The sequence below is a fragment of the Coloeus monedula genome (genome assembly GCF_965178545.1).
Source record: "Coloeus monedula genome assembly, chromosome: 26".
Lineage (NCBI taxonomy): Eukaryota > Metazoa > Chordata > Aves > Passeriformes > Corvidae > Coloeus > Coloeus monedula.
The window spans coordinates 1,558,242-1,572,783 of NC_138806.1; the positions used below are offsets into that span (position 1 = coordinate 1,558,242).

Below are 14,542 nucleotides of genomic sequence, written 5' to 3' on the forward strand. Positions count from 1 at the left end.
AATATCCTGAATTATAATGGGACGTGACTCCAGAACACTGAGTGGTACACGGAATCCTAAATAATAATTATATCTATAAGCTGAAGGTTTCTTTAATTAAATAATGAAGTCATCAACAAAAACCAGAGTAGGTTTTGTCACTCCACAGTGAAGAAAATGACCACAGGGTTTACACAACTTTGGTGAATCAGCTCAAAAGGCACAACCTTCCCAAAGATATTGGCTGCATGGATACATTTTTCCTCAAAAAGATGTTATCAAGTACAAATTTTGGATTTTTTTTCTGATATCCTAGTAAAGTAAGACATTTCGTATTCCTGTATTTCCCAAGAAATAATGTACATTTTTCCCACACTACCAGCTCTGCCCCAGGACATAATTAGGACTACATGGAAAAAAAAATTAAACCAGGAGAAGTAAGGAAACTTCTGGGGACAAAAGGTTAAATGAAAAAAAAAAAAAGAAAAAAAAAAAAAAAAACCACAAAAAAGGAAAAAGAAACAAGGATGGATCCCCACCACAAGCACCATGGAGAGGCTGTTGGGAAGACAGGAAAACTTACCTGCAGGCACACCTGGTCAGGCCAATCCCAATGGCCACAGAGTGCCCCATCCTGGCAGAGAGGGGCTGGAACCTGGGATATGTTTGGGAAAAGGCACTAATTGTCCTACCCTGACAAAGGATCATTGAATCTAAAAGCCGGTGCTGACAAAAATGGCTGCGTTTTCCAAAAAGAAAAAAAAAAAAGAAAAAAAGAAAAAAAGAAAAAAAAATCCAAAGGACAAGGAGTACTCTGCAGTCTTGGCCAAGTGGAGATGAGACATTGTGCTGACTGTGTGTGTTATGAATGCACTAAAATAAAGACAGATGAAGCAGAACGCTATTCCAAAAGCAGTGCAAGTGGAGTGAAAGCATTTCCATACGAACCTGGCTTTAAAAACTGGGCTGTCAAAAGAACAGTTAAATGTAACACAAAGTAAGAAACTGTCCAATCACTAATGGTAGTTTTTTCTTTTGCTTTGTTTTCAATTCACTGCTTGCAAGTAATGTATTTATTAAAGAAGAGTGAAAGCATAAAATAAATTCAACAAGTCAAGACCAGCTGGGAGATTCAAGAGCGGTGTGTTGTGACTGACACAGTGAAGGGGGAAACAAATGTTAAAGGGAAAAAGAAAAATTTAGAAAGGTTATACACATTAGCACCACTTTTACAGACCCACTCAAGAGGATGGTCCCAAGTTGTTTGACATAAATTGGAATTATGCCTGAGCATTGCCCTGTGTCAGTTCCCAGGAAGGGGTTGTCTCCCCACCCCAATCTTTTCCATTTGTCTGTTTATGCAGTGGAACTACTCCCTAATTTTAGATCCTATTCAATTGAAATAGAGCATCTTCCGTTGCACTCAATAAGGAGAACAACTTTAATAATTTAAAATTAACATGTGAGTTAGGACCTGGCCATCATTTTGCTCCTTTCTGGCCGTGTTCAGCTCCTCCCTCCTTTTCCAATGGCTATCCCAGACCTCTGATGGAGGGAGACTGACAGAACTGCTCTTCAGTGCAAATGCTGCCCTAAAAATTAAATTATGGAAGGCCAGGCTTGCTTGGTTGCCACGTGAGAGCCTGTCTGCAGAGCCTGGGGAATAGCCAGGGATACTGGGACCAAAACGTGACATGGGACAGCAACTGCTGCAACAGCTGACAGCTTTTTTTTAATTGCATTTTTAAGTGAAAGTTCTGTAAAAGTACAGCTACTTTCACACAGAAAAGATGGGGGTTTTCACAGCAAGCTTCCTGTCCATGTCAAGAGCTGTCATTCCTTTTGAACAGACTATCCTCACACTGCAGCAGTTTTCCTACAGAAGAGCTGCAGTGATCCACAGAAACACCCCAGCCCTAGGAGGACACCCCTCATTTCTCAGCAGAGGGCTGGCACAAATCTCCTCACTTTCTTCCTCTGCCATTTGGGAGCTCCTTGTGTTATAGCCAGAAGAAAAATTATTGAGGTAGCCAAAATAAGTCTCCCAATAGGTGTTTGGGTGAGCAAAGGAGCTCTCCTGGACCCTGTGGGCACAGGCTGTGGGATGCTCCTTGCAGGGAGAATGGCTTGGCAGCTCTGAGTTGAACAACCCCAGCTCTAGAGCTGGGCAGCCCTGATGGAGAGCCCTGCTTTAATGACAAAGCATAATTTTTCCAAAGGTGTAGGAAATGTAAGGACTTGGGTCCACCAAAACTTCACAAAGCTGGGTGAGCTGCTCTGGAAAAACCTCATCCAAAGTGACCTGGCTCCACCAGCTCCAACTGGCCTCCCCAGTTCCCCATCCTGTGCCCTGACAAGATGCCCTTGGTTGCTTTCCATGGGGATCAGTGATTCCTGAGCGGGATATCCCCAGCACAAATTTCTGAAAAAGGTCCTGGCCAATAGAAAAGAAAATTGCTTACAATTGAAAGATGGGTAGAAGAAGCCCAAGGTTTTGATGATGCCTGTGGGACATAACCCACACCACCAGTTTTGCCTAGCACAGGTTTTCCATGAGATCCCCACGATCCCATCGTTCATCCCGGCACAGGCAGGAACCATTCCTCTCTTGAGTGGATTGTAAGCTGTGCTGACTGTGTATGGAGGAATCTATAAGCAAGGATCGGATGCTACTGGGTGAACCCATGCAAACAAGAGGTTGAAAAGATTCCCAAAACAAAACCTAGAGCTCACTACAGATGACACAATGAAGACCAGAGAGAAAAGCCAAATAGTAATGCTACACCATTCAGCTTCCAGAAGCACATTATTTATAGCGCTGTCCACATATGGCTGCTGCTAAATGTCAAATCAGCAGCCTCATCAAATGACACTTTGGAACTAGTGGAGTCCACAGATCCGTACAGATTTCCAGTGCGACAACCCCGGCTCCGGCTCGGCCAGGCTGCAACAGCCCCTGGTGTCAAAGCACCACCGACTGCAGCCTGACACGGGGGGGCTCAAGGAGCTCCTCGTGGCACCGAGCAGCATTAGAGAGAGGGGGAAAGGACATTTGTTAGTTAGGACGAGGACAAACTAACAAGCTCCAGGATAAGTGGGTGATTCCCAGTCTGGCCTCCAACCTGCAGCGGTGACGGCGTGGGTCGACCCCTGACACTGCCTGCACGGGGCCAGGGCTGCTCCTTGGGGGTTCTAAGGGTCTATCGCTGTCTCCTACTCCATCTGCACTGCTGGGATGAGGAAAACCAGGAATTCACAGCAAAGAGACTCAATAAACAAGTAGAGATAAGGAATTAACGTGAAGAAAATCTGGATTCTATTAAAGCTGCAATAATTTGTGACTTCCCGTTCGAGTACCTGAACTCAGTGCACTCAAAATGCCCCAAAACAAATGCATGCAGCTTCTTGAATTTAAAAAAAAGGGTGAAGTGCTCTGATTTTTCAAGGACACCAGACACCAGTGATTGCACTGACATGAACAGCCAGTCTAAGTGCAGCATCTTTCAAAGCACAACAAGAAAAAATGTTACATGTGGGGGGAAAAAAATAACAGGATTTGCAGCTCTGAAGAGTCCATTGGTATGAAATATTTTCTGCAATTTAGTAATGGAAAACAGCTGGCACTCGTTCAGGCCACGTCCATCCCTAGTTCCTGGCAGCTCTGTTTTCCATAAATGTGCTCTGGTTAGAGTTGCATGTTTCAGTCCAGACATCTTTGGCCTAAACAAGCTGTGCACAGCAGGATTTCCACAGGAACAACACCACCAGTAGGCTAATTGAGGACACGTTTCAACATTGTAATGATCTGTAGACTCCCAAACCTATTTTTCCAGCCACCTTTGAGTTGCATGCTGTAGCAGTACAGTCAGCACCTCTCAACAGATAATGCTGCAGAGATGGATGTCACTCACATCAGTGGGGACTGTCACAGGGACATGGCACAGGAAACACCCCCCCATCTCCAAACACCTGCAGGCTTTGGAGCACCTTCGTATCACTAAGATGTGGGAAACTGCAAGGAACACAGTTAAGAGAATATACTTAATCCACTCCTCACTCTGAAGAATGACATTTTAACTGGGAAGTGCTTTGATCTGCCATGGTTATAAACACAGGATGTTCATCATCCAAACTGCTTCCATACCATGAAGCACAGGCTCACTCATGACTCTGAGCAGATTCCACAGAAAAGGCCAGTTGGATTGCTAACAGAGAACTGGTTAAGCATTAAACCCCAATTCGTTAATATTGAAAATACTTAGATGTGTGGTAGTTCTAAAATACAGATTTGCCTTTCCTCCTTCCCTCTCAATTTTGGTTCTGGGTGAGCAAACAGCATAAAATAGAAGGCAAAAAAAAAAAAAGCCAAAAAGGCAGAATGAACACTCCTTGCCTGGTGAAATATCTTGCAGGAGAGGTGCCCCACTGAATTCTGCCAAGGAAACTGTTCCTTCTGTTAATGCATGTAATTTGCCAACTCAAAGAGCACACTGATCATTAATAGTGTGGAAGCAAAATCACATCCACAGGTGTCAGGAAACTCAACAAAGTAATTCCTGCTTCCCAGATAGAGAATTTAAGAATCAACAAAGTATTTTACAAAGACCATGTGAAACCTCAAAAGTGACCAGCAGTTTGTTCCTGACTGCAGTTTCTGACACTATGCTTGTTTAGGAGGCCAAAAACCCACCCTGTGCAGCAGCACAGCTTTGAAATCCTGGGATGAGCACTGGCACAGCTGCCCTGGGAAGTGGTGGAGTCTCCATCCCTGGAAGGGTTCAAAGGCTGCAGGGATGTGGCATTTGGGGGACATGGGTGAGGGGTGGCCTTGGCAGTGCTGGGGGAACGGTTGGACTCGATGAGCTCAGAATCAACCTTAATGATTCTGTAATTCTCTTCTTTCAGACAAAAGAAGAGCAGAACAAACTTTATTTTGAAGAACAATTTGAGGTTTTAACTCTTTCTCCTCCCAAAATAAGCCATTCTCTTGTCCTCCTCATCCAACTGTTTTCAATTAGGTTGAACTGTACCTACCAAGGAGTTGTAAAGATTAAAAATGTCCTGACATTTGGATGGTGAGAGATATACATGAATAAAATATTAAAGCCATAATTTAACTTATTTTTTTCTGCTGCAGTTCAGCATTAATCAAACTGCACAAAGCATTACTCCTGTGGATGATGAGAGCTACACAGTGAGCTCACGTGGGCCCAGGGTACCTGCTCATGCTTTACACACTTCCATAGGCATTGTTCCCTCTGGAACACCAGAGATGTGATCTGTGACCTCTTCTATTCCTCTGCTTGGGAAAGCACTTTTGGAAATCAGGTAACCAGTCTAGTCTGTAAGCAGCATTTGAATTATTTTGAAATGCTAATTTCCAGTGTGGCCCAGAATAGGCTACCAACATGTACTTCCCATTACTTTTCCATCCAGCTTGGCATTTTAATTCAAATCCCCATGTCCCAAGGTAAGACTGAAGTATTCAGGAGAACAGTGAATACCAATTCCCATCTCTGCAGCATTATCTCATGCGTCATCAATTACTGCCATGCCTAAATCTAGCATCATGCCAGCACATTAAGACAGTAGGTACTATATGCAGTGTTCACTGGACCAGAAGAACAGAAATAAGAAGGGGGAAAGGAAACCCTAGAGAAGAAATTAAAAAAGGCAGACCGTGCAATACAAACCAGATCATGGCTGCTTAGCTAATATGGGCCAACTGCTGCGGAAGAAAAACGTCGAACACCCCAAGTTGTGTAAATTTTTGGTAAACATCTAACACGCACACAAACACACACAACACCAACCTACACACCAACAAAAATATATAGTGGGCTTTGGCTAACACTGGCTCTTCTAGGGGCTAAGGTGGAGAAATTTTAACAGAACTTGAATTAATAGGGAAAAGAAACACTTGACAAGTACTTTCTTAACAAAAATTCTAGCTAGACTTAATCAGAACACCACTAAGCGTCCCTTGATTATTCACTACAAGTTTTCTTGTTTCTGAAGGAAACTGAAAATGAAAACTTAAATGCCAAATATGGGTCCACTTTACGCTGAACAAGCTGTTGTGTCTAAAACCAGCAGGAGGTGCTTTGCAAAGATAAAAATTAAAAAGCTCAAAAAAACTTAAAAAATTTAAACTACACAAAACCTACTTTTTCCCCATCTTACAGCAGGAATCTCCACACCTAACTCAAGGTAAAGCAACTTTAGAGAAAGGCTCAGAGCAATTTCAGCTCCATGGGGAAGGACTGCTGGACTAACACTGATCCCTCTCTCCATACTGCCAGGTGTCATTTTAACACTTTAAACACACCAGTAGTTTTCCAAAAATATAAACTAAAAAGGATCAAAATACATTTTACTATACTACTCCATCAGGTTCACATATAAATTAAACTGATTCTTCAAAGAAAAATATAAAAACTTAAAATAAATATCTATGAATGAATGTATTATTTTAAATAATTCCTGAAATATCGTGTTGAACTCAAATTTCAAGTTTTACTTTTAGGACTACTTCAAGATTAAATCCCAGGCCCACTTCAGGTCAGCATGCAGTTTACCACCAATTACCCCTCACTGATAACAAGGTGCCCACTGCTATCAGATTTGACTGCATTCACATCAAGTACCATCCGAGCACGGCCTAATTCCGGGGGGAATGATGCTGATCAGGGGGGGCCTTACCGATTCGATGGGCTTGTCTAGAGACGCCTGCTCTATCTCCAGGTGCCCCTCTTCATACTGATCAAAGTGATTGCCCTGCAAGAGAAAACAAGGGTCAGCTCCACAGCACAGCACACGCCTCCAACAGTTCAGTGTCCAGACAGCTTTGGTTACAGTGTTATATTTGATAAAATTTTGCTAACAAATGAACTTATTAAATACAGGCTCAAATCAGTGTATCAGCTACAAGGACAAAAAACCCCTAAAAACTAAGTCAATTTGATGACAATCATAAACTATTTAAGTTGAGAAAATACCAAACATTTACAATAACAGTACTTCTGGATTTTTTTCTTTATAAAGCTCATGAAAACACTGAGCATAAGCACCAGTGCCAGCATGGAAACCACACAGGACAAGGAACAGCAGGAGTGGATATCCCCACCACTAGAAGGCTTTCCCTGCACCAGGAATTTGCTTGAGGGATACATGTGATTTCACAGACCTTAAACCAACAAAACCCCACAGTGGTACCGAAGGAAACCCGTCCCTGTGCCCACAGTGTTTGTCCATGGTGTGGAGCAGCCCTTCCCACAAACCTGAACAGTGATTTGTCCATGGAAGCAATCCTCCAACACACCACACAGCCTTTAGTCCTGACCCGAAGCAGCCCCTCTGCCAGCTGACCACCATCCCCCTTGGACAAATTGCATCCTCTCACGTTTTTGGGTGGATACTGAGCATGCGGGCTCCTGAGCTAGGGAGGCAATGACAAGCTCTGCTCTCCAGAACAAGTGTTGTGCTGGAACACCAGTGAAGGGCCATTTCAGGAAAAACAAACACCTCTACTGCAGCTCTGCCATAATTTTAGAGGTTTCTGAAACCTCAAATTCCTGAGACTGGAAACATGGTGAACCATTTTTGGCTGTCCAATAGGTCCATGATGCAACACATCCACTGTCACTAGCACAGACCTGGAAAGGAAACACTCAGACTTTGCAGCTGCAAACTCAGAAGCAAAAGAGGTGAGATTCCTGCAGCTGGGATGAGCCCAAAAGCCACTGAAGGGGGTGGTTTCAGTGGGCTCTCCTACATTTTCAGGCACTGCTCAGTGTCACAGGAACTCCAGGAGGTGCCGAGCCTTGGCTGTCACCCCCCACTTCCCCCTCAGGCCCTGCAGTGCCACTGGAACCTCTGGCTGCTCCATGCACACCAAACCCCTGGCAGGTTTCATTTGCATCCCAGCTCCACAATCCCTTGGAGCAGGAACACACAGCACTGCTGCCAAGAGAAACATGTTGTCACCCTCCTTCTTCCACTAATACCAACTCTTCCTTCTGCAAGAATTTTAATGGAAGCCAGCACGCGAAAGAGCAAACTGCAGTTGTAACAGACTGACGGTTGGAAGATTACAAGCCAGGCACCAGCCTCCAAAAATCCTCTGGAAGGAGTGTTCCTATGCAGCAATGCAAATCTGCAAGGGAACATCTTGGCTAAAACCTGGTGCCAAGAGAAGCTGCTTTGATGCTGGTGCCCCAACTTCCAGCCCATCCATCATCTGCAGGCCCTGGTGGTAAATTCACCCTGGCCACGCTCTGCTCTTGGGAATCGTCTTTCCCATGGCCTCTCCAGAGTGAATTTGGGATTTAATCTGCAGGCAGAAATCCACTCCCACTCTTTTTTTTTTTCTGGACAGCCTTCAAGGAGGAAGCTGAAGGCAAACTTACTATGCACAAGCAGTCGTTGAGCTGCTTTGGAAAGCTAATAATGCTCAGAGACAGCATGGTGTGGATGCACAGACTGCGCGTGTGAGGAGTCCAGGAGCCCACACCAAAACACACCAAAAACCTGCCTCAGTGGCTGGGGGCAGCCCAGCCTCCTGAAAAATACTGCCCAAGAGAACCAGAGCAGTCAGGGGTGCCCATGCTGCCAACACTGGCAAAAACACATTGCTAAACTTCATCTATTAAAACATTAAACCCACGTAACATTCCATTAACCAACACTTGAAACCCTCTCAGCACAAACCCAGACACATCCCTGAGTTTCCTTTCACTCGCTGCCTGCAGGTAGCTCAGCACACACCACTAAATTACCTGCAACAGGCTAAATATTCCTGCCCACTCCCCAGCTCCTCTGGTGTGCTGCCAAGGCACTGAAAGCTGTTTTTACTGAGGCAAGGGTCAATCCCAGTTCGAGGGCAGCACGCCTTGCTGCTCTGAGGCTTCACAACTCGCTTTTTCCGTGCTTAAAACAACATCTCCCTGAAACTATGCAAACGGCTGAGCACTCCCTGTGCCACGGCCAGAGAATCAGAGAGCAAACAAAGCCATTATCCCTAAGTTCTGGTGACCCCACCACTACCCACTCCATGTATTTTGGGGTTATTTTATATATTCATATTCTTTGGGGTTTATTATGTACTTGACCTCTACTTGTTCCTGGTCCAAACAGCTGCTAACAATACTAAAACTGGAGCTTCCCAGAGAGGCAGGTGCTGCCTGTCAGCTGGAAGTCCTGGGCATAAAAAGGCCATGGAGCACAGGGAACAGGCCCCGTGGGAATGCTGCCAGCCTCCTCCTGTGTCAGGAAGGTGTTCCAGGCTTGGAAATTCAAGGCTTCAGAATAACAAAGTGTCCAAACAGAGCTGAAATCAATACTCATCACACAGACTGCTCTTTATTTATCAATATTTAGAATAAATGATAAAGGAAAAATTCCCTTCTGCCATAAAGCAGCTCATCCTGGAAAAAGGCAAGCAGACAATCCAATGGTCATTGTTAGGTGGGATTTATTGGGGGTTCAGGCCAGTGGTGCCTAATCAGGGAAGAGAAAAATGGTTCTATGGCTATGGCCACAACAATGCTCCTTGCCATCACGGTGATCCCAGGCACTTTGGAGCTTCTTCATCCCTGGAACTGGCTAAGGAACAAGCTGGGGGGAATTCCATCTGATTTTCCACTTTTCCAATCCTACAACCTGGTGCATTGAATGGATCCATAAAACATTCCTGTTTTGCTGTACCTTAAGACAATGAATCAGAAGAACACAAAATACTTTAACACTTAAATGCAACAATTAATTAAACCCTAAATGCTGGATCTGTTTGGAATACATTTCTGGCAAATACGAACCCCAAGCACAGACCACGTTTTAGTACAATTTTGAAGTGTGTCTTCTGCAGACTTGAGGGATGCTTCCCACTTCAAGGAAACCTTCATGTGAAAAGAAGGATTCAATCCCTTGGATTCAACCCCACGGATACCAGGACATGAAATAACAGCTGCATTAAACCCAGCACTATTCAAAATCTATTCCCAAACCTTCTTCCTGTATGACTGTTACAGAGATGCAGTAAGTTCCCAGCCCTGGGAGCTAATGGCAAAGCTTCCACCTGCTCCTGTGGACAAGGATTTTGCAGCTAACTGCAGCACCCTCCTCCTCCTCATCCTCTGCCCCTCCATTTTACAGCTGCCTGTACCAGGGTCTCTCACTTCTGCTTTGTGAAACAAGATGTGTTGCACTGTCCCTTTCTCACAGACACTTCTCCATCCACCCTGGAACAGCAGAGCAAGTAAGATGAGAGGTTTCCACTTAAGCAGCATTTATTGCTCTCCCTTTGTGCTGCATTGAGCACACTGGTGCTTCCCTATAACCACACTGCAATTCCATACATTTTCCTACTTCATGAGAAGCAAGGACAAGCCTCCAGCATGCAAACACTCCTCATTACACACCACACACACCACTTGGCTTCCTTGTGCATTCATCTCCAGGAGCCAACATGTTTGTGCCCTGTAATTTTTGTGTACTATCATCTGAACTTTGGCTCTCTACCCACTCTGGTTACTCACAGTCACATGTTCTCTGCTCTCTCCTACACTTTCCCATTGTTTGATCTTTGCTCGAAGCTCTTGGCCAAACCTTGTCTTGTTGCCCTAACACACTGAATATGGCATTTGAAAAATCAACCAACAAAAGCTGCCTCCATGCAGGATTTCAACTCTTGTTCTCCCTTCTTTGGACTGTAAATACTTAGGAGTCCTGGCTCAACAAATGCCATTTTGTCCCAGATCATATCCAGTGGAGTCACTGCATTTCCTGGGACAATTCAAGTTAACAGCTCAGGGGAAGAGCATTGCTGCTTCTTTCCTACTTATAAGGTCCCAAACACTCTGACACTGAGACCCAGTCAACATCATTAAAAAAAATTAAGAACTTAATTACACTTTCATCCCAAAATCCTTAGTGGTAAGAACTGTTGCCAATAAATCACTCGATGCAAGTGAAATTAATTGTTGATTAAAGCCCATTTATCACCGTTTAGTACCACAGAATTCACTCTCTCCTCTACATGAGGCACCTCTTCAGGAAGGTGGGGTAACACAAAGCACATACATAGGACACACAGAAATCACTGGGAGGGGGAACCCTTTAAAAGCATCTTCACAATGACAAGCAGAAGAAAACAGGCTCTTTCCTTCCCTCCCACACCCCAAGGGGTGTATCCAAACCAGAGCCGGGTCACGAGCACTGCCTGAGTTTCTAAGTCACCTAAAGCCACCAACACAATGAGGAAATAAGGATGAGTCACTTTAACTGCTTTAGGGCCATTAGACCTCCCTGGGTATTAACTACTGGACTGCTCTGTGCAATCTGCCTGAGCACAGAGCATATTAAGATGTCAGCATGCAGAACATATTCCATATAGCATCCATTCCTGACAGGAATGAGTGGTTTCTTTGATGGACAGCCCTAAGTTATCCATGCATTATTTCCAAAGAAAATGTGGCAGCCTCCAGTCCTGCAGCTGGGCCGGAGCTGGGGACACGGCGGGAGCAGGACACAAAGGAGCAGGACAATGGAGCCGGGAGAGCAGGGGATCCTTTCAGGACGCCTCTGTTCAGCTGTCCTTGGGCTCCTGCTCCAGCAGAGCCCAGTCACACCAGCCCGGTGGTTAATAACACCAGAGATAAGGTGAGTTATAAGCCCAACACAAGTCAGATAGCAAGAGCCTAGAATTGGAAAACGCTGCCTGCTCCACCAACCACAGGGACAATGCCTTCAACGCTGTGAATGGAGCAAAATAGGAAAAGATCCTGGCATAAAACCCTGTGGCTCTGCCTGGGAGCATTAAAGCAGGGACGGCTGGGGAGGGAACGGGCAGAATGCAGCTGCTGAGACGTCACAGCAGAAACAATCTATTTATGTCCCTACTGGATTTCAGGACTGGCTCAGGAAGGCACTCAGAAACGCTGCTTCGTGAGACCACGCCAATAACAATCTAAAGAAAGCAATTTTGCAGAAAAGCCTTACTATACTCACTGTCATTATTTCTTAAATGCACTGGAAAAGAGCACAGCATGATCATGACTGCTTAACTGCACTTGAAAAGAGCTCAGTGTGCTCCTTAGATATTCAAAAATTAGTTTTACGCTAGGAGAGTACCAGAAAAAGACTCAAAAAAATCACATTTATATTGCATTTACCTTAGAAAATGGAATTTTAAAACACTAAAGCAAATCAGCACCACTTCTGCATATTCTATTTATCCATCAATTCAATCAATAAATCTTAAACTCTAAAAACATTAAGTCAAGCCATAAAATTCAGGGTTGTTACCCACAAGCATCGCTTGAAAATATTTAACCAAGCCCACTGCCCATTCCCAAAAGCCTTGCAGGCATTAGGCTGAGAACAGCAGCTGAGACACAGGAATATCCAAAACCAGAAATGAGTGCCCCCAAAAAGGCCATTTTCTAGTGTGGATAAAGCCAGGGCAGGCCGCGTGAGCTGCAGATCCCGGAATGTTTTGCTCCCGTGGCTGGGAAGCACAGCTGACATTTCCTGCAGCCCTCCCGAGACGGTCAGCACAGATGCAAGGTCGGAGCACAGGGAACTGGAGCGGCATCTGAGCACAAGGGAGCAAATGCCATCTTGCCAAAATCCTCTCTCCCTGCACGCACACTGCACCTCCACAGAACAGGGAAAAAAGCCCTCCGATTCCAGAAGCAAATATCCTGTTAAACTTGCAATTTTCTTTTTTAAAGGAGATGGAGCAGTTACAAAACCTTTAGACGGATAAGACACCCTCACATCCATCCACTTTTCCCAAAGCTGGCTCCCAGCACTCTTGCGAACATCCCACATCCAGGACACCTGGGTGAATGCTGCCTGTCCAGCACCAGCACAGTGGCCAAGAGGCTCAGGAATCAGTCTGCAAAGCCCTGATGGAGCACCAGCCTCTTGCCTGATCCAAAGACCAGGAATTTCAACAAACCACCATCGACACTCATCTCATTTTGTATTTAGTTCTCTTCTGACAAACCTTTCCAGTTCGGGCAGCTGTTTCCAAACACGCTGGTTTCACTTCTCTGCACATGGCCTGAGGGAGAGACACCCACCACCTGCAGCTGCAGTGGCACATGTGGGACAGGCAGGAAAAAAAGCCACCCCAGGCATGGGTGAGATACAAGGGGTACAAGGGACAAGGTCTGCCAGTGCTCTGATTTGGTTTATTTGTGGGGCTTTATCACCAACATCACCACTGACCTCACAGCGAGTTCCAGCCAACACCAGTGGGGGAAGGAAGGTGTTAAACCCAAATGCAGCTCCCCACGACTGATCGTTGAGTTTATTACACACAATCAAAATGTAACGGGTTTCTAATACCTCTGCAAGATCCACACCTCCCTACGCAGGCTGACTACAGATCACAGCAGTAATTCATGCTGCCCTTTGCAGCTCGGCAGGGCCTGATGACTCTATACCATGGAAGGGCTCCAAAACGTAATTGATGCAGACAACCATGTTGATGTTTAGAAATCCATCCAAAGAACGCAAAAACAACTCCAGGAAAGCGTAGCTTACAGTGTTTTTTGAATATTCGTTATGCAGCCAGAAAAAACCCATATTTTTAAGACCAACATGCACCTAGGAGGTGGCTCCTTCCAATCCTGGAAACTTTCTTGGGTCATTTTAAAGGCCACATGGCTTCTCAAAGCTATAAAAAGCAATACAAAAGCAACTTTGTATTGGCACCTGAAAAGCCTTTGTTAATGCTTCCCAGAACAAAATCATCCTTTTTCCTGTTGTTCCCTGTAGTGTCTGTAAAGACACAAAAACCCCACAGATTCTTTCCTAGCAACACAGAGGTGAAGCATTCCCAAACAACACATTCTCACCACCCTCCACAAATTAGGAATTGCTTTCCCAGACCTTTCCCTGCAATACAAGTGGGAAGTACGGACACAGCACATCTGCACACCCCCAGAAACAGCTGAATATTTACAGTCAACATCTTGTGAAAGCTGCAGCAAAACCTCATTTTCAGCAGACACACACATCAATTATTCTGAGAGTACTTAACAGGAAAATCCTCTCAAGTCAATACAACAAAAGCAATCACTTGAGACTCGGAGATTAATTTAAATTGGCAAGGTTTGAAAGAAGCACCTTGGAACTGCACGTTGAGAAGCTGATGGAACCTTTTGTTTACTGGACCAAAAATTAGTTTTGATAAAACTCTTCCTGCTAAGTCCAAAAAACACTGAAAACCCACTCAGCAGAACACATTTAAGACTAGTCACAGGTCAAGAGGTTTAAACCAGGAAAATGTGCATATAAATACCCATTTAGAGCTGTCCAAATAAAAACATGTTCTACAGTTCCGAGATAAACAGCTTGTACCACACAAGGAGTGGGAGCCAGAGGCAGGTCCCTGCTTTGCATACTTTGGCACCAAACAAGAACAATTTTGTGTCTTTCAGATTCCTTCTGCTGCACCAACACCAGCTGTGGATCTGTTCCAGCACACGAGGGATGCTCTGCAGTCCTTCAGCAAGCTCTACCCAAGAGCCAGCACTGGCCTCACTCACCCAAT

General features: G+C 44.8%; 1 protein-coding gene across 5 annotated transcripts in view; it reads right to left on the reverse strand.

The window, feature by feature from the left end:
* The window catches only part of GPATCH8 (G-patch domain containing 8), a 55,981-nt gene that overhangs the window by 33,783 nt on the left and 7,656 nt on the right, over positions 1–14,542 (reverse strand). For 4 of the 5 annotated variants that reach the window (XM_082297420.1, XM_082297422.1, XM_082297423.1 and 1 more), the window contains exons 2-3: positions 6,682–6,756; positions 928–945 (exon numbers count right to left, since the gene is read on the reverse strand). Coding sequence is in view for 1 of the 5 variants with exons in the window: in XM_082297419.1 (XP_082153545.1) it covers positions 6,682–6,756 (75 nt within the window). In the remaining 4 variants the exon portion in view is untranslated. The remainder of the gene's footprint in view (positions 1–927; positions 946–6,681; positions 6,757–14,542) is intronic. The other variant, XM_082297419.1, reaches the window with a different exon arrangement.